Source organism: Cygnus olor, chromosome 1, assembly GCF_009769625.2.
Source record: "Cygnus olor isolate bCygOlo1 chromosome 1, bCygOlo1.pri.v2, whole genome shotgun sequence".
Lineage (NCBI taxonomy): Eukaryota > Metazoa > Chordata > Aves > Anseriformes > Anatidae > Cygnus > Cygnus olor.
This window is the reverse complement of record NC_049169.1, coordinates 152,853,443-152,881,005: the sequence shown is the minus strand read 5'-3', so window position 1 is coordinate 152,881,005 and position 27,563 is coordinate 152,853,443. Positions and strand designations below refer to the sequence as shown.

Here is a 27,563-nt window from a genome sequence, read left to right as displayed (position 1 = left end):
CATACTCTTCTATCTTCACTCTCCATGATTCAGTCCATCCTGGTGTAAAACCTGTCTTTTGTTCACTTTTTTTTTTTTTTTTTTTTAATAAACAGCATTTTTGCAGGGGTTGTAAAATAATAAGGCAGAATATTTTAAGACTAGTATATCTAAAAATGCATAAAATTTAACAACCAGTATTTATAATATCCTTTTTGTGGATCAAAACCTAATGGCATCCTTGAAATGCTCAAGTTAGTGAGCATGACTCTTATCATGGTGGAAAAACAGTTTACATTATGACTGCCTTGGGCAGGAACAGAGGCAACATATCTTTAAAAAACCCAAAGACAGCCATATTTGTTGAAAAGAAAAGCAGTGTTTCAGGCCAGACTGCACCAGATTTATTTTTTTCTTTGAGTGTGCTGGGCCTTATCTTATAAGCCATGAAGTCTAGCAACCGAACATTTCTTCTGAGGAAGTAATGGTTGTAGGAGGTAGTGAAATAAATGATTTAAATATGGCACTAGCACCGGCAGTGGCGGTAATTACCTTTCAGCTACACAAAACACACTAAACATATATCTCTTCAGGTTCAGGTAACTAAGAGGGGTATGTGAGACCTTCCTGTGGAAGTCTTTCCAGGGACCTGCCTCTCCTCACTGTTTCTTCAGCGGACTTGAGTCTGGTTTGGTGTCCCACAAAGTACTCTGTCTGGTGGACAGGGAGATGCTGACACCGTGGGGAGGGGGACGGCTTGCCAGGAGGGCTTCCCAAACATCAGGCATGAACTTAGCCAGCAAAAATTCCCCATTTGCTTTGCCCGAGCACTGTCATCTGGCTATTTTAGCCAAAAAGTTGTATTTCTTCCCATCTATTAACATACAGTGGTAAAGTATTGGGCAAACAGGCCCTGAATTCCTTCCTTGCCCGCCAAAACGATCTGATCAGGGATATGAGGTCATCTTCTTACTTTTTTTATGTCTGAAAATGTTGAGCTCTAAGAGATGGAAACAAAGAAGGGTCACATGTGAAGTATCTGGTTGCTTGCTTTCTTCTGGCGGGGATTTTGGAGAGACAGAAAGCAGTAACATTAAGGGCAGAGCTGCTTCAGCTCCTTGAGATACGTCCTCAGCCCACAGCAGCTGTAAATCTGCAGGGCCACACCTGTATTTGCAAGTAGGTAGGATGCCTGCAGCATATGGATGCACAGTGTGCAGAAGCACTGTGAAAGCAAGCCATTGTCATCAGTAACTAGTGATGGGACAGCCTTCCACCTAGGGTGTGGGGGCCTGGTGGGACTGAATATTTCGTTGGAGAATTCCCAGACTAATGACATCACCTGAGATGTGGGGAAAAGCAGCTTATTCCAGCAAAGTGTGAGGAGTATTTGAGGCTAAAATCTGTGGGGAAGATCACTTTTATTATTTATTTGCTTTATGGAAGATGAATTCATTTTGCCGCTTTCCATTGGTACATGCTACTGTTGTACTGTGTCATATTTGGTATATATATATGTGTGTACTTATGTGCAGGTTTATACGTGCATAAATAAGTAAATTGTACATATGTATATATATATATATGTATATATATACAGGGACACATATATATAAGCATAAGCATGCACACATGTAAATAAATATTCACCGCTGACTGTCATGGTTACAAGCCAGAAGACAACCTTATCTTTAAGACAGGATATCATACTGTCTTTCCAGTTTCTCATATTGTCAGGAATACAGTTTCTAAGTTTATTGTTAATTACATCTTTATACTTTTTTTAGAAGACTCTTAAGAAGTAGTGTTTTTTTTTCTTGCTTGCACCCAGAGCAAGTGAGATTATTATTTTGCATTTTTTCCTTTAAAATCAAATGACCCAAAAAGGAGGAAATCCTTTGCTTTCTGGAAGTGTTCTGTAGAAGTGAGTGGATATGCCACAAATTTTTTGCAGTTCATCAGATGCTAATCTCTGACAAGAAACCTTGCTGTTACTGAGACATTAGCTCTACTAAAATGTTATTCAGGAAGATAAAAATTGAAACTCCATGACATTCCTCCTATCAGCAAGGAAACAGATGATGACAAACAAGGGGTAATGTGAGACTAAAACTGGTGTTTCAAAGCATCCAAATTACATATATATAATATCAATTTTGAGAGACATATTTAGCAAGAACATTTCAATTTGATCCACAGCACATTTCAGTACTTGTAGGACTGCCTCCTTTACAATTCTTTGTTTCTTAATATTAGTACGGATTAACTGACGTACTCTGCAGAATTAAAATGTATCTCAAGATAATTTCAATATAAAAACTTTTGTACTAAAGTATATCTCAGATGATGCCCAATCAAAAAAAGCCGACAAATTTGGGAATGGAATTTTTTTTTCCTTTTTTTCCAGTACAGGATAGAAGGCATATGTTACATAATTATCTAATTTCCGTAAGTCTGAGCCTGTATTCATGACAGAGGTCATTAAAGAGGACCTTTGAAGGAAAACACTGTGATGCCCCTACATGTTTTCACAGGGAGTTTTTTCCATGAGGTTATATATCAGTGAGTTCAAAGAGTCTGTATGTTGTTCAGTTTTTATACAGATGTTCAGTGCTATAATATTTACTTAGAGAAACAGAGCTGCTCATTTAAAACGTCATAAAAACTGTTAAATGCAAGTAGGCCTAATCCTGTTTCTCCTTATAGGTTTTATTTCCATGTGATCCAGGACTTTTGCTCCTCCATTTTATATCAACGTTAGGAACCAAAAGGAATTTCCTTTATTTGTGCAGGCTGCAAGGCAGGCAGTATGGTTTTCTTCTTTGCTTATCACTAAATAAATACCAGTCAGCCTGCATCATGAATTTGGGGAGCAAAATCCTCGCTGCTGTGGCGGTGACCCCTTCACCTTTCCATCCCATCCTTTTTCTTGCAGCCAGGCCCTGCTCTGCCCCCCTGCAGCCAGCAGCGTGGGACAGGGCTGCTCTCTGAAGTTTGGGGTTCAGGCGGCGGGGCTGGTGATGGTGGTGTGTAGTGTGTGGGGAATCCACACAGAACGAAGCCACGGTGTTTTGTAGGAAGGGTCATCCGGTGAAGCAAGGCCATCGGGGAGGAGAGCAGCTTTGACTCCTGAGCATTACCAAAGTTGCAGCTGGCTTTTTCTTGCATTCGCTGACCCCAGTAAATATATACTGTGGCAACCGCGGCCTCACGAGCACACCTGTGAAATACAGATAAGAAGCCCCCACAGAGCCTGTAATGTCAGCGCTCGTGCTTGCACTTGCACGGAGCCAGGCCCACCAGGTGCTTCCAGTGCCCCGTCAGCGGCTTCTAGCTGCTCACTGGACTTCTCTTTTGTGAAAATAAAACCATGGCGCTCTGCAGAAAACTTGATTTTTCACCTCATCTCTATTCCGCTCTTCATGATGATCATTTGTTAAACTCCAGCCTGTGGCCAGTGACTGACTGACCATCAGATGGGATGGGGCTTCCGTGTGGGGGATCTGCACTGGGGGCTGGGGTCATGGTTTTATGACCGGTTTAAGTCTCCCAAGGTGTGGCAAAGCCAATCTGAAGAGTTCTGTGAGAATATTTAGAGATAATTAAATAAAAGTAGCTTAGATTTTTTTTTTTCTAGAGCAGGCTTCTGCATTTAGTTTCTTTGTCCCTATTTCCTCCCTCACACTTTCATGTTATCCACCCTGTTAGGTCTGGCACTTTCACAGCCTTCGAGCTTGCCTACACAGCAACGTTCACCCTTGGTAAGACAGGCCGTGATGATATGACCAACACATTATTTCAGACCAGTTCCTTGCTGTCAGCAGCCCCCAGTGGGGTGCATCTCATCCCAGTGTGGTCACCTCCTTCGAGGGTTTCAGTGACCCACATGTGGGTGAGGAGGGGGTTTGTGGCTGAATCCCCCTGTGGAGGGTGAACCTAGGGCTCTGAGCGCATATCTCAAATACACGTCCCTGGGGACAGCAGGATCTGACTCCCCAGCTCAGTAGAGCGACGGGGCTTCGTTTCTTTCTGGGTGGCATTGGTGCTCTCTCTGCAAAAGCTTGCCACTTGAGAAAGGGGGCTCGGTGGCTGGAGGGGACTGAGCCCAAAGAGACTGGTGAGCACTACATTTAGTATCTCCAGTGTCCTGACCTTACCAAGGAGACAGTTTTGGAGGTGTGCTTCTGAGTTAGGTGGTGGTGTGCCTGTTTCCATGTTATAAAGAAATCCTTCAGCTGGCTACGGGGAAGATCAAGTTAAATCGATGGCCACCAACTTTTTATCATTAGTTTCACAATATTTGGTATTCCTTCAAGACCAACTTCCTAAAATATCAGCTTTTTTTTTTCTTTTTTTTTCCACTTTTAAAGAACATAGCTGGGATTGACTTTGGTAATGAAAAGCTTGAAAATACAAAGCCAAGTACACAAGAACCAGAAAATAATACTTCATCATGCATTTTAAAGGTGTTGAGTTTTTTAATCCAGTCTCACAATGTGACATCACTTTGTTCTTGATTTTTTAAATTCTTGATGTTGTTAGCAAATATAGAATGAATGGCTTTTTCTAGAGGCACGCAGATTAATGGGCAGATGTGGGATAAATACTGAAAAAAATGTATGTGTTGATTTTTCATCGTAATCTGTACAAAAACAGTAATGATTTTAATTCTTGTAGCATACAAAAATACACGGAAGAACAAGAAAAGACATTGGATAATAAGGCTTTGCCAGGTGTTTATTTACTGGAGATCAAGGAAGTTTTGCAATCTTCATGAGGTTACTTAGTCCCACTGCTGCTACTAATTTTGTACGTTTTAACTTTAGCTAATCGAACAGAGACATAGTTAAAGGCATGAAAACCTAGAAGTCAGAATTTTTGGGCCACCTCTGCTATCTTTTGAAATTAATAAAATAAGATCTGTTTTTCAGCTGGTTTCGCTCTCAAAGGCAATAGGGCTGGGCTTATTATTACTGCTACCATAACTGTCATAGAAAGATTCCCACATTTTGTTTAAATTTAATAGTGATAGAGGCATAGAAAATTCATTTGATCTTATATAATGTTTTCATGGTTAATAAGATTTACATATGACATTTTTGTATGATTAAAAGTACTGGAATTTCATTGCAGTAGACTTTAACTCCCGTGATTGAAGTTAAGCGAGATTTTTTTTTTTTTTATAGCTAATCAAGAGTTTAACTGCCTCTGGGGCATTTTAAGAAAATGTTATACTGTACTTAACGAACATTATACTACAAATAAGAGTGATATTTCTGTAATTAAAACAGTCTGGATATTGCTTAATGAATGTTTTTCTTATCTTAATGTATAGGCTGTAAGGATTCATGTAGTTGCCTTTATTAACTTGTGGAGTTAGTTAAAAAGCTGGTTAAAACAGTAAGTCCATATCAGGTCAATATAAAATGCTTATGTAGGGATTTCATTGCTCTTATAAATCTGACTAGTTAAAAAATAAACACAGATGCTTGTTTGTGCCATCCTGAGCCGTACTGCAGTGTAGTATTTCTGCCTGTAGACATTTCTAAAGTATTGCCTGGAACACTGCAATATTTACAAGTGTTCTTCTTTATAGTCTGTTTTGGAAATATTTTAAAATTTGCACCACACTGATATCCAAAAACAGACAGTGATTGTTTTCCAATTAGTATAGCTACATTTGCTGTTGAACTAACAGCAGTGTGTTTTCGTTCTTTCTCCTGTCATACTACACCAGCTTTGATGTAATTACCTTTTTCTTTTGGATGTAATTCCGATGTATTTTAGAATTATGGTTACACAGACTGTTCTTCAGCAATTTCATATTTACTAATTGCTTGCTGAATTTTTCTTCACTGCTCAGCTCCTTGGCACAGAAATCATTCCAAATAAGTTCACTTTAATAGAAAATAGTTCTTCAATCTGCAATGCTTGGCTAAACATAAATCATATTTTTGCTTCTCATAGTACTCTGAAAATAATATGCAGTTTATTTCCCCATTTGAAAACGAGTGCCTTAAAAAGATGTTCACCAGCTGGATTGCATGTGCAAGCTTCTGAGTCTCAATTTTGCAAAGTCTCTGTGCCAAAAAAAAATGAAAATAGGAGGCTGGTCTACATGTAGCCTAAGAACACAGGGAAATGGAAGAGTTTCAGAATCCCGAATTAATCCCCAGTCCTGCAGGCACTTAAGCACATGGTTAATTGTAGGTGTTTGCCTAGTCCTTTTGATTTCTCTGGGTGAAGCACATGCTTGAGCAGGTTTTCAGGAGCGATCTCAAAGTGCAGAGAAGACCGCAATATTGTTTTGTTTTCCCTAAGTAGTAAAAATGTCTGTGCTTTATTTAGTAGCGTAATTTGCATACACTTCTAAGTAACTGTACAGGAATCACTGAGCTGTTGGTGTTTGGCAAGTGTGGAATGCCGTAAATTGCAAGCCAACATAAAATATGGCCCATTTAGCAAAAAAATCTCAGAAGTACAAAGGAAACCTCATTTTGCAAAATCTCCCCACCACAACAGAAATTAGAATAAAACTGGTAATAAAACATCAGAAATCCTGAAAGACACAAAGCGAGGGGAAATTTTCTTCCTTCCTATGGCTTCCTCCGCACCAGTATATCGATACTCATTTTTCTTTATTACTTTACTTCGTTTAAATATTAGCAGGCACGTCTTCAGCATAGTTTTACTGTAACTACATCATGAATCAGAACTAACTTTAGGGCTGGTCAGATTTTCCTTTTATCTCACACTGTGCATATACGCATTTCTGACCTGCACAGGCTTTGGTGTGAGCAGCTGCACCATCACTCACCAGGCAGGAGCTGGGCTTCGTTGAGGTTGATTTTGTCAAGCACATATTTCTTATTTTACATGGAATTCGTTAGCAAGTCCTTTACTGTTTGGAGGCTTTAGCTGTTTGGGCCTCAGACAGTAATCAGAGTAATTAGCACTTAATTCTTGAATCCTGATCTTGCTCTTGGCCACGCAGCACTTTCCACACATGCACACGGTTGGGTCAGCGGCGGCACGGGGGAAGAGAGGGAAACAGTGGAGAAAAGTGGGGAGAAGCATATCCAGGGAGAAACAAATTCTGTCCAAATGTTTTTATCAATTTGTGTGTGTGTGTGTGTGTGTATAGGGACGCGGCTGCGTGCACAACGTGTGCATGTGGAAGCGTTGTGACAGAACTAGTGACAAAAAAAGTGGCCCAGGATGGGCTGGAGTGGAGAGTTCAAATTGTTTCCCTTAGAGGCAAAAGTGTTTTGGTGGTGACTGTACAAAGTGAGCACCTCCTCAAGATTCAACTTTTCTGCAGAGGCTACCTGTCTGATTCTATAAAGGTGCCATCATTATTGATTTGCACTTTTTTTTGTATTTACTTCCTAAGAAAAAATTCTACATCGTGTGCCCTCTTACAGCTTGTTGGTGATTGTCCTAAACTGGAGGATGCTCGGCCTCATACGACATGCATTTTCCTTGGTGTTGCACAGCCCTGAGCACACTTGGTGCATTTTGCTTTGTACACAACAGTGATAAACCAAAACAAATCATAAATCAACGCCATGCATCCAAAGTAATCTATTTTTACTTTGCAACGCACATGTTCAAAAGAGCAATTTTATGTGCACTCCTTTCTGAGACTTTTGACGTAGTACTGAATCTTCGGTTTTACTGTGGGATCTTTTTGTTATTTAAAAATTGCTGTAATTTTATTTTGCAGCTAGTAGTTGCAACTCTGTAAAAAATACGTAATACACAAGCTTCTGTCAGGACATCATATGGCTAAACAAAATTTTCAAAAATCTCTTTAGAGTGTGGCGGTTTATTAAAAATGTGGATTAAAAAGAGAGAGAGAGAGAGAAATAACATTAGTTAAATATATGAAACCACTTAAAATGTACCTACAGAAATTAAAACTTCAAAATGTCTCTATCTGTAGGAAAACAGGGAAGCGAATCGTTATCTTGGTTACACCTTCCTTCGGTGAGCGAGGCCTGGTGAATGTGTTGCGGACAAACACATAATTTTTCCATGGTCTGTCCGAGGTTTGGGTCTTGCGGGGCAGCAATAGGTGTCCCCCGGAGCCAGGAACTTGGCTGATGCCCAGAGCGAAGCGGGGCCGGCGGCATGGCCCAGCCGTGCCATGTTGGCGTGACAGGCCGCCCCGAGGCTGCCGCGCCGTGAGGAGGGGAGCAGGCCGTGCACAGGGCATCATCACGTGTGTTCGAGCTCCCCAAGACAGGACACCAGTTAACCTTGGGTGATGGCAAACGCACGCAGGCACAGACGGGCTTTCCGCTACGAGCAGCCTGTTGCCATGAGGAGCAAGCAGTCCTCGTGGCCCTGACCCATTATTTAAATCTCTTTCTTAAATTTCCCTATTAAATCGAAGAACGATCACACTCGCTTCTTCCTTAAGCCCAAACTATTTTTGCTGCTATGAAAATGCCAGACTCTAGTAATCGGAGAAGCTGATAAAGGTCCTCCCCGTCCTCCCCCCCCCCCCCCAGTTTGGCTATTCTGAACTGAAAAGAAAAGCCCCATCTCCAGTCACAGCAATTCAAGCCATGGTGGAGCTCTGAGTGAACCAAAACAACAGGGTCAAATGTGGTTGAAAGAACACAGTGGGGTAAATAAAAGGTCATTTTTTATATTTTTTTTAATGTTTAGTGCTGGTGGGAGGAGAAAGTTTGGTTAACTATTTAACCTGTGATAGCCTTTCATCATTTTATGGCTTAGGGGTCCGTGATTTTAAGCCTTTGTCAGTAAGTTATTGGTTTGCGCTCAATCTGTGCCCCAGAAAGGCTCTGGTTTCCAGTTACAGGGCTTACATTGGTTTACTGGAGATAGGAAAAATTATAAGTAGCAGCTGAAGACACACATTTTTCCCTAAAACAACTCGCCAGCAACTTTTGCAGCAGTATTCAGTGTTCGTTTAAGCACTGCACCGCTTTCCTCTGCTGACTCTTCTCCGTGTCACAGTTGTTGTGTTCTTTTTTTATCAGACGGGCTCTCCCGCCCCGTGTCATTTGTCTCTGGTTTTGGGGTATAAGGCTGTGTCCTGCCAGCTGGAGCGAGCGCTGACCCGGGGTCCCTGGGAAGCCCCCTCTGCCCTGCTCCGTGCTCTGGGCTCTCCAGCAGCAGCCACTCCCCGACCCAGTCGGCCCCTTCCGAGAGCTGGAGCACGCATTGCGGAGGGCACGACTTGTCCTTTGCTGAGGGTTTCTCCGTGCTTCTCTGCCCCCCGTCCCCATCACTGGATCCCTCATGACTTTGTACAAATGCCCAGGTTTATTCTTTCACTTTCTCGAGACCTGAGAGAGGGGATCCCGCTCCCGTCTTGGCTCCTGGCATCTCACACCTGTATAACTCCATCAGCTTCAGGGGCATTAATCTCGGCGGTACATGGCTGTGAGATCATATCGGCCTTGTTGGGGACTTTAAAAGCAGACAATGCCTCTTTCAAGGCACTTTGACTCATCAGCAAAGCTGCTTTTCAAAAGCCCTAAACCACGAGACCTGCTCGCCCCTGTCTGCCTGAGCAAGGGGCTGCTGCCTTGCCGTTAAGGAGGGAGAAAGTGGGTTTTTAGGTTTGAAGGATTTCTCAATTTTCTTTCTTTTTTTTTTTTTTCTTTTCTTTGGAGCATCAGGGAAATGACCTTAGTGGTTTTGGAACAAAGGAAGAAATCAAAATGTAAAGCAGAGTGTTTGATATGTTGAAAAGCCACAGTTTTTATTTTAGCATAATTGGATCACTGTTAGTGGCAGTTGTTGGGTAAAGCACCTTAGCGAAGTTCTGGCTTTATACAGAAGTAAATATCATATGTCTTCTCTTTTAACATAAGCCTTTTTTTTTTTTTTCCAAAAAAAAAGCAGAACTTACCAGTTTACCTTGAATTTCTTTCCCCTAGGAAAGCGCTAGGCTTTCGGAGCCCTGTATTCTGGCCGCAAAGCTGGTGAAACCATCTTTTGTTTTCCGCCCGAGAAAACGTTAGCATTTTTTCACATGTTAACTTTTCAACACTTGCGGGGAATTTGTTTTTCTTTAAAAGTGTGGTCCTTTTCTTTTTCCTCCCCTTTTCTCTCTTCTTGATATTTTTATTTCCCTTTTATATGGAGACTTGTAGATTTTGTCACTTCAAACGTTAGCTGTTCCTCCTCTTTTCTTCTGCTTTACAATACACACTAGGAGATTTTTTTTTGCATATTCCTCCCCTTTCTCTGTGAGATATTGTCGTTGACCAAATTTAAAACACTACAGTATTTAGAATCCCCGCGGTGCCATTTGAAGTATTTGGACCTGGAAAATGCCCCAAGCAATAACTACCTGAATTGCTTTTAATTACACAATATAGCTGCATCATTTTACTTCAGATTCTTTTTGATTGATGCTGTAAGGCAATTGTAACCATGGATGATGGGATTAAGTGCCTCTTGAAGTGACTTTAGCTTCTTGTGGGAACAAAGGGAAAGAAGAGAACACTTAGTCCCTTTTGGAGTGAACAGCCTTTTTTCACTTGCTATATAAAGAAATACAATTAACAAACATTATCCCCAGAGGTGAATTGAAATGTACATGCAGACAATAACTGCTCTTGACTGCAATTAGACATATATGATCCGAGGTATTTTGGCCATTCATTAGTGCTAATTGTTTGAGAAACAAGCCCACAGAACAAATGATTAAAATGTTAGTGCCATAACCAGGATTATTAGCATGTGTGATAAAATGCATGCGCTGCAGCTGTACCAATAAAACTCTCGGGAAAGTCGCTTTGATTTGACGAATGCTTAGCTCGGTTGTGAGCTGGTCGTATTTGCACAAGGCCTGCTGATGTTTATAACAAACAACTTCTAGCTTCTTTCCTTAATTAGAAAGAATTACTATGCAAATTGGGGTGCTTTGTAATTTCCCGCAACTTGCCTTTGTCTTTGGTCAATTATTTGTGCATGTTTGGGAGCTACTCCCTAGTAAATCAGACATAGTAAAGCCGTTATATTTAATTTCTTATCTTTATTTTTATTTTTTCACAAATCAGACAATTAGCTTGGAGGAGATTTTGAAACATTAACCGTGTTGTGTTCAGTGGGGTCTTAGATTTTGGGTCAATTCTGTCCTTCTGCCACGCTACCCTGCTGGATATCTGGGATTGTGTTTACTTACCAGTTACAGCTCAAAAATGCACAGTGTGGAATTTTTCCTGCTTTTTTCATGGTTTTCTTTCAAATGCCTAAATATGATCTTTAGAAACTTTTTGCCAGCACTGTGCCAAGGGTGGTAGAAGTAGAGATTTGGACTATCAAGCGATGGATATTTTTCCATGTGTTGGGCACGTGATGGTGTAGGGTCTCTTCTAGGACGACTCGATCTAGCAAACAAACATAGAGCAGAGGCTCAAGTTAAAGTGCTGATCCTGAAGATAACTGATGGGAGTACTTTACTTCCTGAGCTATAAGTTGTTGGCTCCAACGAGACGGCACAGGTGCGTACAGTTCAGTAAATGTGTGAGCACGAGCAATGCTGGAATGTGAAAATGCAGTATGCATCAGGGAAATCTCTGTAATTTTCAGTAGTTTCGCTGGTTGCTGTCCCACTGTATGGCTGCCATTGCAAAGTGCAATGCCTCTTAGTAATCAGAACAGTTTTGTTTTCTCCTTCCTGAGGATGAGCTGTTTGCTCTTAGGTGAAACTGTTCTCAGAGGATCAAAAGTAACTTTAATTTGCTAGCTACTTTTACATATTTGATGAAGACTTTAGTAGAGTGCTCTGTTTGCTGAAGAAATTTACTTTCATTTCCAAGACCCACAAACATGCAGCATGCTGCTGGATGCTGTGAATGAAAAGCTGCAGTAAAACAATTTAATGAGCATTACCCAATAGCCTAGTCCTCATTTTAACTTGCAGTGCTTAAAGGAAGAAACGTTGTCTTAGCAAATTCACTTGGCTTATGTCCATGTTTAGTTTTAGGCACAGTCAAGCTTAGTTTGAATCATTAAAATACTTGCAGTCAGGAAACATATGCAAGATTTTCTTCCTCTTTACAGCATGGGGTTAATGATATAACTGAGATTGCAGTGCTGTTCCCCAACCTCCCCCCTCCCCCCAAAAAGAAAAAAAAAGTAACCACACTGGGAATGTTTTCACTCTTTCAAAATAACGGAAGAAGTCAAGATAATCCTGATAGTGTTTGCTACCAGAATAGCTAACTGTTAGTATGCTGGGTTTTGCAACTCTCAGTTTCCAAAAGGTCCATGGGCAAATAGACTTCTTAATACAGGTGCTTCTTACTCTGCAATTCATTCATTGTAGAACACAAAATATGACTATATATGTGCAGCGAGAACAGGGTTTTAAAAGCATACTTGGCAAAATAATAGCACCTGAAAATATTTATTGCAGTCACAACTACATATCCTTGATGAAGAGCCTTGTTTTACACTCGCATTTCTAGAGCTCTTTGTTTCGAAAGAAGATGCTGTGTTGGACAGCTGACAGCAATTCCTCCCGTACTCTTCATTTTTGGCCACACCTCTTGAAAAAATTAGTACTTCTTTGACTTGCTAAAATGTTTCCTAAGACTAATAATTTGACAAAATGGCATATTTTTATAATAATCTGTGTCCTGAGAATCCTGCATTTTGGGCCCATGGGGCTACAAAGCTGAGAAGGAGATACCTGCGGTCACCAGGTGGTAGCGTCGTGGATTAAACCTACCACTTCTTGAGGGGAGGCCACACTGCTGCCCCATCTAAACAGAAGATCGCAGACCTTAAAGGTGACACCTGACTGAACCTGCTCTGTGGGCACTGAGGATTTCATGTACGTGACGCTCTACGCTGCTGTGTGTGGTGCTCAAATCAGAGTGGCCTTCGCCGGGCTTGCAGCGGTGAAGGAGAAACTGGCTTCAGCCCTTGAAGAAATCCTGGGACGTGTGTGCGACAGGAGATAAGTCCCCTTGGTGTGCTCTGAGATGATGGTTTTAGCCACTTCCATCAAGTCTGGGCGGGTTGAGGGGCTGGTGGGAGGCAGACAGTAAGGGTGCTCCGGGGGCTGCTTGTGTGTAGGCCGGAGTTAACTATTAATGGACTAAGCTCTTTGGCTCCTTTGTGCTTCCAGCACTACAGGGTTGAAGCCATCAGAGAAAAAGAATGGAAACTAATCACTTTTGTCCCGTCATATATGTTTAGTGAAGGACTGTGGACTTCTTTACTGACCTCTGTGTCACACTGAAGAAAGACCCTCCTCTTTCCATTTGAGATAAACCACTCTTCCACCTCCTCCTTGCTCTCCCAAAGAGTGCTGCTACAAGAAAATGGGATTAAGTGGATTTAACTAGCAGCCACTTGAGTTGCTTCAAGTTGTGTTATCGTCCCCACTTCAACACAAGGCAGGGGACGTGAAGTGCTTTGTGGTAGAGGGGCAAGGATGGTGCTTAGGAGAGACTCAGCGCAGGGCTCCTGGTATTGAGTGTCAGGACCTCCACTGCCCGTCTTGGAGCTGCTGCAGTTGGAGATGAGGATTTATTAGCAAGGTTAGCACTGCTCTTTGTAACAAATAGTGCGTCGTTTCTCGTTATCAGCAAAGCTGCCCCATTGCTTAGGCTGAATTAAGCATTACCAGACATACTACAAAAAGAAGTTGGTGTTTGGTTTTTTGTGGGCTCATAAAATGGGTCCACACAGGACATGCAGGGACCTGGCAGAGGAGACGGTTGAATAATTGTCCTTTTCTGCTGCTTAGTTTACCAAGATAAAATGTGATAAAAACTGCCTTCAAATTTTTAACCCAAGACCGATATTCAGCTTTCAGGGTGGCAGGCCTAAGGATGCTTTGGCGGGGTTAGCTTAGAAAAGCAAGTATCATAGTGGTCTGTCAGCAGTGCATCACGTTGGCTCCGATTTTGACTGACTGAACTCGTTTCCAGGCGTCTGAGAGGGTTAGTCATGTTCACTTCGAAGGAAACCCATGCGCGCATGGAGCCTTGTGTCATCCAAATGTAGCAACTTGGGAAATATTATTGAGGGGCATAGGAGAACGCATGGGTCCCTGACATGATGTGATAATGACATATTCAGTGCGGTGCTAGAAAAGCTTTGCATTATTCGAAGTGCTGAATAATATACATGATAATGCGTAATGGTGTTATATGGTGGGATTATTTTGTGGTGTAAGTGACTTGTGCTCTGGATGCAAAGGCAAATTGCATTATTTTGTCCTCATTTTTGATGTAGCAGAATAGGCCTGGGGGCTACACCATGAAATGGGTGGGAACAGGAACAGGCAAGGGATTTTTCTGGAAGGCTGAGAAACACAGTGTCACCGGCTGCTATTTATTTCCCTGTGCCTGTAATTATGGAGCAAGGCGAGCTCCCTACTGCACTCGAGGGCAGCCTCCCCTGGCAGCCCCACTGCCTCCCGGCCCACCAGCCCCGCATCTGAGGTAGATTGGCTGCTCCCTCTCCAGGAACCACCAGTGCAGGATGGAGACCACAGCAAACCTGGCGCCTCTGGACCATAATGAGGCAACCCACTCAAGCCCCGTGGTGCCACAGGCTCGCACCTGCACCCAAGTGCGGTGCACAAAGTGTTTATAAATGCTAAAAGCTGCTGTGGCCAACAGCCTGCTGATGATGCTGGTGAGCTTAGGAGCTCTGTCAATCAAGGGCTGTGCTGTGGGTCTGAAAGCCTGAAGGCTTCAGAGAGGACACGTTGGGATTAGTGAGGTTCCACATCATGTGGGGTTTTCATTCCTGGCTGTTCTCTTGTTTCCCTCTCCAACCATTTTGCTTATTTAAAATTTGCATGCAAATACGTTTGTTGAAATAATGCTAAGGTTGCAAAACCAACCTTGCAAAAAGGTGTTTGTTTTAACCAACACCCCTGCTTCATTCACAGCATGCCATCCAGCTTCTGGAGCACACGTGGCAGATAGCAGCCTCCTTGCTAAAGCAGCCCTGATCTGTTCCCAGCACAGCCTCCAACCTATAGAAGAGTCCGGTGACAGAGTGGGAGTAAAAACCAAAAGCCCTTCTGTATTTAATATTTGTCACAGTGCACAGAACAGGCAGTGTAATTAAGGCTACATGGATAACCTCAGACCTGGCATTTCTTCAGTTCTGGGTGTTAAAGTTTGCAACTTCTGTTGAACATAGTGATTTGGGGGCTTTATACTGTAATTAACTGTAATACTGATATCTCCCTACCTGAGCTCTTCCTGAGAAATAAAACCAAACTGCTCCTATTTATATAAGAAAGTTTCTTTTTTAAAATATAGTCAAGTATTCTTTAAAGCATTGTAGCCAAGAGTCTGATTTCACCCATATCCTTCACAGGCTGAATTCTCCTCTGTCAGCTGGCGTTCCCAAGCTCAGTTACCACGTTGCATCATCTCACAAGTACGTTCCCAGGCGAGCTGTGCTGTACGTACCTGCGGATGACGAAAAGAAGATACGAAAAATCCCATCACTAAATGTCGATTGTGCGGTGCTGGACTGTGAAGATGGCGTGGCTCTGAACAGAAAGGTAATTAAAAATGATCTGTGCAATACAATCAGCGTTAAACAGAATGTGTGGAAAAACATCACCTTTGCCTTGGGGAAGTGGCAACCAGAGAGACAGAGATAAATCTTAAGATACACAAAGTAAAGACATAGTGATAGGCTTTGTGGAGTTAGTTCAGTCACCAAGTTGGGATTTTGTTGTTGAAACAAAAGCATCTTCAGATTGTGAGCAAAAGATTATGGGTTTGGGCTTGAGCTTTTGGGTGTTTAGAAAGATTGACTTGTTGAGATTTTCAGAAGAAATGCCAGTAGGGGTGTTTCTGAAGGAAGGAGAAGTTAGAACCCAAGTGCACCAGCAGTTGGAGGGCATTTTAGATTTAAGGAGCCACACAAAAGCAGGCAAAGAGAGCAGAGTGAGAAATGGATGTACATGTGTACCAGTGCTAAGTTTTTGTTGATGTTCATTTTTGAAAGAGAATGAACGAAACATGCGTTCAGATATGCTTGCTAGCAATTTTTGGTTTTAATATGTCAAAGTAACCGTTTCCCTTTTAAAATGTTTCACATCTTAAAACATGTATATCAGAAACTGGTTTGAATGTTTCATAGTGAAAAATATTTCTGAACTGGAACATCAGTTTGCCATAACATCATCTTCATATTTATAAGTTTTCCTGTTCATTTTACAGTGCCTCAAACGACAGCAAGTGCTGTTCAGGGTTTGAGTATGAATGTGTTGTCCAGGAAGTTTTGAAAATAGGTTTGAAAATTTTCCCATGTAATCTCAAAAATGTGTATGAAATTTTATTGTGTTCTGTTTTTTGGGGGGGATTTAATGCTTTCCAGAAGGACTCTATCTAATAGTGCTCTCTTTAAATTTCAGGTCTTTACATGTATGTCAGAAAGAAAAAGTTCACGGAGTTTTCATATATTTATTTTAGTTCTGAAAAGTGAAAATAGCATAGCTGAATGTTCATGGATACTGTTGAAGACAGTTGGAAAACATTTTACAGTTGCTAAAATTCTGTGTGGGAGACTATAATTATATTTGCTGTCACAGTGAATTAGTATTGTTTAGTTCATATCTGGGAGGCTGCTGCTGTTAGATGACACAAGACACAATTGCGTGTTAAAATATTGCATTTTTATGTTCAGCTTAATTGTATAAAACAAATCATTTAAAGCAGAGGCATCTATTTGTTATATAGGATGACAGCAAACCAAAATTTCTATGATCAAGTTGACAAAGTTGATAGTAGCAGTTTCTAAAGGGTGTTAAAATTCTAGCTCTGTTGAAGTGAAGGAGAGTTGTGCCACTGGGTATAAGATTTCAAAAAAATTAGGAGAAAATTATGTAATACAAACTGGAGATGACAGCTGAGCCCCTGACTGAGCTTAAATGCAAACAAGAAGCAGACAGGAGGTAGAAGTGGAGGCAGACTACCAAAGAGTAACACAGAAGTGCTGTATGGGCACGTAGGGCCAGAAGGAGGAAGGTCAAAGCTTGGCTGGGATCTAAACTGGTGAGGCTTGAGCAGGTCGACAAGAATGGCTACCACGAGTTTATCAGCAGCAAAAAGGAGAAGACAGACTAGGGTAGTATGAACCCACTCCTCTGTGAAACCTTCGTCTTTACTGTGAGTCTGCTCCCAAGCATTTCCTAGAAGCATAATTCGGGGAAGGAGGAAGTAGCCACAGTAGAAGAGGATGAAGTCAGTGTCTATTTAAAGAGGCTGGTCCATGGGATCAGACAGGCCGCACTGGAGGCTGCTGAGCGATCTGGCTAGTGTCATCCTGAAGCTGCTGTCTCTCATCTTTGAAAGGCCATGATGACTGGGGGAGGTTCCTGATGCCTGGAGAAAGGCAAATAATGCTGCAGCCATCTTCAGAAAGGGTAGGAAGGAGGAAACAGAGGCCCATCAGCTTCACAGTAGTGGTTGGGAAAGTGATGGTGCTGGTTCTCATGGAAGGTATTTCAGAGTGCCCAAGGCCATAGCCAGAATGGACTGATCACGAACAAATCATGGCCTAACAAACATGATTGCTTTCTCTGAATAAATGAAGTAACATCTTTGAGTATTAGAGAGAAATGGATGTCTACCTTGACTTTAGCAAGGCTTTTGACATGGTCTGCCATAATATCCTGGTAGTTAGTTATCCTGAGAAGAAATGGACTGGGTGGAAGGACTGTAGAGTGGGTGGCAGTTTGGCTGTACATAGGTGGTGCATGTTGCATGTATTTTGCATTGCCCATTATGGGACCAGTGCTGTCTACGTTCTTCATTAACAACCTCATTGATGGGAGGGAGTGCACTCTCACCACGTTCATGATGACACCAAACTGGGGAGATCAGGGAAAACGTTTTTCCCTCTGCAGGCAGTCAAATGCTGGAAGAGGTTTTCCAGAGCAGAGTTGCCTCCTCCCTTCACATGTGTGGGTTTTCACACATTGGCTAGATGAGGCCCTAAGCAGCCTGGTATAGAGCTGAAGTTAGCCATGCTTTGAGCAGGAGGATGGACAGGGTGGTCTCCTGATGTCCCTTCCAACCTGAATTAGTTGGTGTGATTGCATGATCTAGTAGCAAAGCGTAATTCAAACTGATTGGAAGATCGAATTTCATTTTTAGATCTGCCACAGATACTCAGGAAGACTTTGAGAATTAGGTTCTGTGAATGTAAAGCTGAAATTATTACTGCTCTTGCTGCTTAATTTATTAATGTTTTTGAGGTGTTTGGTGACTTTGTGTGAAAGATATGTCAAGAATATGCACTGAAGTACAGTATTCATTGGCCCATTGCAAATGGGTCATCTGAAACTGAGGGGAAAAAAAAAACATCAGAAACCATGGCAATGTTGAGTTTGCCCTTTAATTCGTTATTCTTACAACAAATAGTACTGATGAATTTTGCTATTTATTGCCATGTTTTATATCAATAAAAATTCTACTTAAGGATTTTCTCGCTGCTGAAATGTTGGGTTTTTCAAAAATCAGAACCTGGTTGAAGATTCACAGTACCTTGCATCAAATTTTTCTGCTTACGCAGACCTTCACTTGCATTAAGTCCAAGCAGGAGAAAACCTTGCATCTTGCAGCAAGAAGTTCCCAAAGAGAAGAATTCTCAGCTTTTAAGGGTAAACAAGGTGAAGAAATGGCTAAAAAGCAAAGTCATAGCGTGCAGAGTAGTGGAAGCCTGGAAGGAGTGTGAGAGTTGATCTGCTCTGAGTAGAGCATGAGGGACATTTGCAATGCCTTTGAGACTAGACAGGGCTGTAAGGAGGTCTTCAAAAATTTGGAATAAGGAACTTGATAAGAAAATACCCCAGTGTTGCTGAAAACTTTGGCCTTCTTTTACAAAGTTAGCTTTAACCTTGCTAAACTTAGCCCATGTTGGCTTCGCATCCTGGCTGGGGCTCCGTACAGTGGTTTTAGAGGTTCAGATGCATAACATCACATGGTGTGGACTGTCAGCTGCCTTCCCAGGTGTTTGGCTCTGTAGGATGTTGGGAATTTCTACAAGATATAGTTGTTTTTTGGTTGAGAGTTTGGGGGGGTAGGACTTGAATACTGCTAAAAGGAAATTACTATCCCTGAGCTATTGTTCACAGCTGAATAAAGGAGCTCATCCCCATTAATGTATGCATAAGCTTTCTCCAGTGTTGCTGTCCATTTTAAAGAAATGGTTGAGTGGGTAATATTATTGGGCAGTTCAAATAGAAATCCTAAAACTATTAGAGATAATACAGATTGCAGTGTTGATATATTGCACGTGCATCATACTGTAGAGACTTATTGCAAAATGGTACAAAATGGTAGATACCCATTTTAGTTCTTTGCAGGAGAAGGCCTGAGTATTCTTCTATTTTAGTTAAATAAAGAAGAAGACAAAATAGATGGCTGCATCAGGTACTTGACCAAGTCATATAAGCCAGTAGGTCGAGTCGTATGTTATGCCATTGAAAGGTCTCTGTGTAGCAGCTGAGCTGTGAGAAAATATCTCGAGGGCTCTCAGCCAAGTCAGCACTCCCTGGTGTAGCTTTCTCTGCAGAGCTGCCTTACTCACCATGCTTCCATGCCAGGTGAACCTATTATCTAGTGGAAAAGTTTCCTCTTCCTGCTGGAGAAAGGAAGATTTCCATGCCAGTGCTTTAATTTTCCAAAGGCAGAGTAAGCCAAGCTTTCCTTGTTAGTTCTGCAGGGTTCAGGTTGCCACCCTTACATGACTGTTTTCTAGACCAGCATTTTTTTCAGTAGGATCCTGTCTTCAGTGCTGCTCTTCTTCAGAGCATCCAGGGAATGTCAGCTGCCGGGTCAGCCTAGAAAGAGACCAGTTGGAGCTGCTACTTGACTGTTTATGGCTCTTTCTGAGCTGTTGACAGGTTTTGGAGCATTTTGATACCTCCAGACCAATGCTATTAGTGGCTTTATCTTCACTGAGGTCAGTTGAATAACTGAGATATACAGAGCCTTACTCCATAGGCTTACTCTTACTATTTCTTGTGCTCCTTCATGCCAGCCAGGGCACAGTCCATTCTGCCAAAAATAACCCTTGAAAATCATCTCAGGAAAATTTTTAAGGGGCTACAATTCACTTTTCTTTCACTGGGGAATGCCAGTGTTATGCTTAGGAATCAAAACAAAACCCCATGTTTCCCCACCATGCCCAATTTTCACTGTGAGAGAATTGTTTTTACAAAATAATTACTTAAAGTCAGTCAAAATACTTATTTTATGTAAAATCCAGAAAACTTCATTCCAATTTCGGCTTCTGTAAAATACTGTAGAGCAAATAAGTTTTAAAATGAAAAGTCATTTCCAAATGAGAACTGAAGGGTTCTGGTCTGAATATGTTGAACTGCAATGTGTCTGTAATATCAAACCTGTTTTTGCCTTAACAAGGCAATACCTCTCTCTGTCCTTCTGCTCAAAGCGATGAGACCAGTTTAAACATCAGTCTTGATCTCATGGTCCCTGCAAATACATTTTTGAGGCATCCCAGAGCCCCAAGAATGTGTATTTAGCCGAGAGCCTATTCCACGTCATCAGGTAGAAAGGTGTTGCAGGAAAGAAAAACTAATGGTTTCAGCAGCACTGGGAGCTGTGGTGTTTTTTCTGTTCCTGGGCTGCAGGGTTCAGGTTGTTTCTCCACACCTGATACCCCTATCGGGTATCAAAAGCTTGATTATCTGCACAGAAAGTAAAGCCATATGTGAGTCTTTGCTTGTATTGAGACAGTGGCATCCTGAGCAGTTCAATGATCAGGGAGCAGCCATCAGGAAAATACCCTCCTTTGATTAAAGCATTTTCTTTGTAACCTCCTGTGCTCAGTTCTTCCTCATCCTGTAGCAGGAGTCCCCGTCCAGATCCCTTTTGGCCTGTGCATGGCTTCTGCTCCCCAGAGGCCTCCCTTCCTCCAGCCTCTGGGTCATAGTTTAGCAGCCTCTGGCCTTATCACTTAATAAATAGCTTTCCTCTCAATGTTAGTTTTTAGTCATATTTGCCAGGATGCTACCCCAGTAGTGGTCTAATTAGGCCTAATTGCCCTGCTAAATTTCATGCCAAGGAATTAAATCCTACCATCCATGAACAAGCATTTATTTATCACTTTTTCTCATTAAAAAAATGGCATACAAAAAGTTATATTGCTCATGTTTTTTTATATCAGAGGTGTAAAAGCAATCCCTTGAAGTATACATACGGCTGGGAAACTGCTGCGGAGTCCTCCAACATGAAGCACTTCAGTTACAGTTATGAAGTTGTTGCTGTTCCTCTGGAACTGAAGAGTTCTCCTTCATCCAATAAAAGTTATTAATATTCACGGCTGATAGGGGACTGATGAGGGTTTAAGCTCTCCAGCCCTTTCTGCTGTGAGTCAATTGTTTCACTTTGTCTCTTTTTGAAGGAAGCTGCTCTCTCCACCAGCACTTGAGCATCAGAAGCTGGGGAAGAGGAAGCCTCAGCTCCATCCTTTCCTCTCATCCCTGCCTTCAGAGGGCAAGCAGCAGTCCCTGAGCCTTTCTGCTCTCCCTGCAGCCCTCGGCAGTGAGGGGAAGCTCAGTTTGGCTGGTAAGATGGGTAGAGACGGACCTATTTTGGCTTATCTGCAACACGGCCTCTTAGGGTCATAGCGTAAATTTGCTCCCAGTTAATATCTTGTAGCAGCCACTTAAAAGATCATCGCTGTGCTGTGCCATGGAAGAAAAAAAAAAAAAGGAAAGAAAAACAATTAATTCTTTTGAATCATCTGTTTTTAAAAAATAGGATTAAAGCCTGACCACTCTTCAGACTGTTCTGTTATGAATAACGCATATGTAAGAGAGGACTCTGGGTTCATTACAGTTAAGAGCAGATCATCCGCATACATGCTGATTTTATGGAGATTTCTCCCCATGAGAATGCCTCCTCCATCGCGCCAGAGATCTGATCCTGGGGTCAGAACAAACAGCACGCCTGAGAGAGAGCATCCTTGCCTACCATTTTCCCCCTAATCTGAGGCCTTCTGACCTTTTTATTCCTTATCACTGATGAAAAGAGGCTCTTGCATGCAAAATAACACTTCAACTAAATTTGAGGGTGGAGATAAATACATAAAGTGGGTCAGCATGGTACACAAAAAAAAAAATCCTAGGCTTTCCTTAGCGAAATGTGTTTCCTTATTGATCTTATTGAAGGCTTTTACCGTATCAGTGGAAAAAAGCTGCAGTTGGTTTCCATAAATCTCTAGCTGCTTCAATTAAAATCAACAGTTTTCCTGTGTTATGCAATGATAATCTTTTTTTTTTTTTTTTAATAAAGCCAAGTTGGTTAGGATTTATCAGTGCCGCAGGTATTTCTCTAGGCTCATAGCGAGAACGTTAGCTAGTAATTCATAGGCACAGTTGCATGAAACATTGATAACTAGGTTATTTTACCAGGTCTTTGCTTTATTTATAATAAATTAGTACTGTACCTAATTGTATTCTTCCTACAGGGAGAAGGCTTGCTGATAAAGTGTGTAGAGAATGATTAAATGTACACAGGCGCATAGTAGGGTGACTTGTCTTCAAAAGATGCACAAAATTAAAATGGGAATGCTGCTTTCCCTGGTGGCTTGCCATTATTAAAAGTCTCAGTAGCATGGGAAATTTCTTCTGTAGGAATTGGGGAGTCCAGAAGTCTCTCTGGTTTATAGTAGGGAAGCTGAACTGTACAGTGAAACTCTGCAAGGCCTTTTTGATCCTTGAAGAGTTCTGATGAATATATGGAAGTTGTAAAGTGTTTTCACGCCCTTATTAATCCCACCATGGTCCTGGAATAACTGCCACTCCTGAGTGGTAGCTTGACAATAAAATTCTTGTTCCTATTGTTTTATTCTACAAGCCAATCATCTTCCTTATATAAAGATATGAGGATTCATAAGTACGATCACAATATTCAGCAATTTTCTTCTTAATGAGCTCAATAGTGCCTGTGTCTCTTCGAGCTGAGCCTTTGAATTGCCAGTTATTTCTTTTCCACTGATTCAGACGTATCCAACCAAGTCTGACTTGGACACGTTCTGATATAACTATTACTGCTGACACAGTGGTGTCTAGAAACATAAGGAAAATGTCTCGGCTCAGTACTAACAGGAATTTCAGGCAGGGATTTATTAAGAGACCTGGGAAAATGTTTTAGAGTACACAGTGCTTGCTGTTTTAGAGTACACAGTGCTTGCATGGACTTGGAATTCATGGCACTTTAAGTCTTCACGTGTACGGTACTGGGTCTTCAGGCACAGCAGCACACCTGGGTACTGAAGGATAGCTAATTGCAGGGCTGGAGCTCGTGTACTGCTACATATTTCTGTAGCATTTCTGGATGGTTTTGCAGAATTTTCTGTGTCTTCGTAAGAGGAGGGACCTGCCTGCACAGCCAGTGAGCATCTAGCGCTGTTCGAAGGGAGCCATCGGTTTTCAAGTGTGCTACTGAAAATCAAGCCGGTACAAAACGTTGTGTATACATGTGTAACATGGAACTCCATCGGATAAAATTTGGGCAGACTTTTGTTTGTATGCACATACATGCATAAGGTTATGTTGACAGGGCTGCAGTGGTGCTGGAGGTGAGGAAAACATAAAGGTACTGCCCAGACTGCAGTCAACAGCATTCTCAGCACTCAGCAGTTGCTCTACATCATTTTTGTTGGCCATGAGCAGAGCAATACACTTGTTTGTCCAAGTTTCTCTTGCAATTAATCCTGAAGACTGGTCTTGAACCTAAGACCCCATGGTGCTTGTAACCAGTAGTCCACCCTGCTTATTCTTCAAGGGCCACAGTCTGAAAACAGACAGGCAAGCCAAGCATGAGGAAACTCACAGACTCCATTAACAGTGACATGGATCAGAAAGTGGTAGGAGACATAGAGAACATAGCACTTGCCCTCTTTGTAAAATTTTTCTGCTATTATCTCTACAGTCACAGTTGAGGCAGTCCTTATTCAGATAATATTTCTCAATGAATAAGGACATTTGAGTCTAAATGAGTAATTCAGGATTAAACCCTTCAGGACTTTGAGCTTCTTCCTAGTGTACACTGCTACACATCAACGTAAAGGTCTTCCCACCTCCTAAGCTTCCCCAGTATCCCTGTGTGCTTCTGGTTAGCCTTGTCACATTTCTCGTTTCCTAAGCAACTTTCAAAATTTAGCCCCTTTCTATCAGCTGTTGATGATTCCTCAAATGTTCTGTGAAATCAAAGCCAGGGGTTGCTGCTCTGGTATGCACTTGTGTTTTGCTAATTGCAGGACAGTCTACTCCCAAAATAAGCAGAGAACCACCTAAAAACAGCCTTTTATTTCCACCATGTACTAAGCATATGCCATGACATCCCTTCAGTTTAGAGTGGAGTAATGTGTCTCTGTTCAACAGAACACAACACATGGATTACAATTGCTTAAAGCCCTGTTTTTTAAATATTCTGTGAATGACTTTCTTCTCTGAATTGTGAATAGGCTTTGCATTAAAGAAGGTTTTATACTGCAAAAGAATGCACTTCCATGGCACGGGCTGGCACGTGAAATAGCTATGAGACCATACCTCTGACTTACTGGAACTGGAGAGCATCCAGAACCATGAATACACTGTACACTAACATACCACGATACAACAAATGATACTCAGTTCTTGAGATTTTTCTAGTCCTTGTCATAAAAAACCATAACAAGTGGGGACAGAACAGTAGGGAAGTGCAAGCATTTGTTTACTCACACCTAAACCTGCACAGCACTGCGTGTGACAGGCTCCAGGGGCAAGAAAGCTCCTGGGTTGCACATTGCCATGCCCACATCTTGGGCTTCCCACCAGGGAATTCTTTTGCAAAGGAGCAAAAACCATGCCTTTTTTTTCATTGTTTCACATAAGTCTTTCATCTAGCAGCATTCAAAAACTGCTGTTTCAGCAGTGCTTTTCATGTACGTATGGTGAATGTGTGGTTGTTAGCACACCTAAGTGTGTTGGCCGAAGTCTATTGAAGTTGATTGTATTTCTGTCTCCCAGGACAAATGCACAAATTTGCAAATCCAGCCGTCTAAACATTTTGATGTTACTGTAAGCTGATCTGCTGAGGTTGCCCATCTTTTCTTTTGGCTACGAGTGCCAGAAGGGAGTTTATGATCTCGCTTCTTGTTTATCAATAAACAAAGTGATAAGTTGACTGTGGAGTCTTATTAGCACTTTGCATCATTTCTGAAAGGATAAATAAAATCCTACTGTTTTCTGTGTTTGACTGCGATTTCTGTCTTTAAAGGAGCTTGGTTGCTCTGAGATTTCTGTTTCAACTCCTAAATGGCTGCATAACTTGATACATCTACTGTGTATCATTGTAATAGCACTTTTTGCAGTCTTTTTTTCACAGCAGTGCATTAGGACTACCCTCTCCAGAACAATGTACTTCCCAGTTACTGTCTCTTCAAGGCTGGGGGAAAAGAACTGCAAATATTTGTCTTCATTTCTGATCACTGGGCTCCAGAAGATCGTAAATCCTGGTGTTGTTCCTCGTTTGGGAGCAAATGGTTGGGACGATCATGGCTGTTATTTTAGGATCATTATAAAACATTGCTAGCTCATTCTTTCCTCCTTACTTTTTACAGTATCTTATGAGATTGCCTCAGAATAGCTGCTCCTATGCCAAGCTTGAGATAACTTCATCTTCTAAGGTTTCACAATACAATTGTGCATTACGAAGGGTTATGTTGAACAAATTGGTATTCTCTTCCAGCTTAGTCAGGTTATTTGGTTACATTTAAAACTTTGATTCCACAGGGACCCAATCTTCCACTCATTAACCAATTATTTTTAAATAGATTAAATTTAGATCATGATTTAGTATGCATTTTCTTGAGAAAAAGGGCAAATTAATGCATGTAAACATGGGTGAATCTATTTAAATAAACTGTCCGCAAAATCCTTACAATATGTAAACAACATTTGTTATGCCTTGGAGATAGCATATGATTGGACTCATGAGACCCTGTTTATCCTACTGAACAGTTTCTTTTATAACTTCAGAGGGAATTTTATATATTTATGGCAATAGCAGGGTGTTAAGTGTAGCTAGACAGAAATTATACCTCAGTATTTAGTTAATGCCAATAGGGATTAAATTAGATTTTATAGCTGTTAGTAGAAGTCTGTTTTGTAGCTAACAAGTGGGATTTTTAAATCCTGGAAAGCATAATCCTATTATAAAACTGGCAGCTGAATTAACATTATCTAGGAAGCAAGTCTTCACGGATTAACATTTTTTGACATTAACAAAGAAAAACTAATGCCACAGGGATATTAGATGCTTTTCCCAAAAGTAGGAAAAAAAGGAAAGTGAATATAGGACAAGATAAATGGCACAAATACTGCAGTAGGGAAAAAAATGGAGTGAAATATGCATGAGAATTGAAATCTGGGAGTGGCCACGTTCTGCCTCAAACACAAAAAGAGATACACTGGATAGGAAAAGGCTCTACAATTGGTAGCTCACGTGTTAGCCCATGTGTTGATCTATACATTCACGCCTTGTGACTAACTTGCAGTTGTCCCTCATGAGCGTGGAATAGCCACGAAGGCTTTATCCTGTCCTGAGGTCTTTGCATTCCAGATGGATGCTGTAAGAGCCCAGAGCCAGCAGTAATGCAGAAGAAACACTTATCCCTTTATTTAATAGGCCCGTAAAGCTGTTACGCGGATATCTTGAAGCTCTCCTTACATCCTTACAAGCTTTCCTTGAAGGACAGTTATGGAACAACTGCTGTAGGCAGTAGAACAGAAGATAAATGGGTCACTGAACTTGCTGTCTTGCGGTATCTTTTTTTAGGTATTCGTGGACTAGATAGGCTGAAGACAATGGTATATGCCACATCATATTTCAAATAAAAATCTCTATCACAGTAGAAGAGTAAACATTTAATTATTCAAAATTACAGAGTATGCATCTACTTTTCATTATTTTAAAAGTTCTGTGTTTAGAATCTGAGTCCCTAGCCACAACTGCAGCACAGAAATAACGAAAGTATATTTTGTTGAGTGGAGTATTGAAGAATCCACTTGATGTACACAGAACAATTGTCCAGACTTTGCAACATCATAATCAGTGTTGTTGATCCAGTACAGGCTTTACTGTAACAGTATCTGTTGGCTGCCATCTTGTCTAACAAATTTCTTTCTTCTTAGCAAATATAGAATATTATTAATTACTAATGAGAGCTGAACTGAAACAATTTGTTCTAACTTTGCCTTCCAACCTCCAAATGTCTTGACTCAAGTAAAGCAGAACTGGACCTGAGTCACTGTAAGACTGGACTTTTGCTATCTGAGATTGAACTGTGGCTTTGCAAACCTAATATATGGTTTTATGGGTTGATCCTTAGTTTGGTGCCTTTGAAATGCTGCATTTTTCCATTCCCTTCACACACGTGCTTGATTTTGTAGCTGGTGGGAATTCACATACTGAGCAACCTCTTAGTAGCACTTGATTTGACTTGACAGACACTAGCAGAAAGAGTGGCTGGCTTTTATCCTGTGATGGCCATCTCAGTCCCTGGTCAGCAGGTGTCACTTCTTCCTATGT

At 41.4% G+C, this 27,563-nt stretch overlaps 1 protein-coding gene across 2 annotated transcripts in view; it reads left to right on the top strand.

Moving 5' to 3' along the window:
* The window catches only part of CLYBL (citramalyl-CoA lyase), a 159,917-nt gene that overhangs the window by 67,303 nt on the left and 65,051 nt on the right, over positions 1 to 27,563 (top strand). For both annotated transcript variants that reach the window (XM_040538070.1, XM_040538080.1), the window contains exon 2: positions 15,319 to 15,508. In XM_040538070.1, coding sequence (XP_040394004.1) covers positions 15,319 to 15,508 — 190 coding nt within the window. The remainder of the gene's footprint in view (positions 1 to 15,318; positions 15,509 to 27,563) is intronic.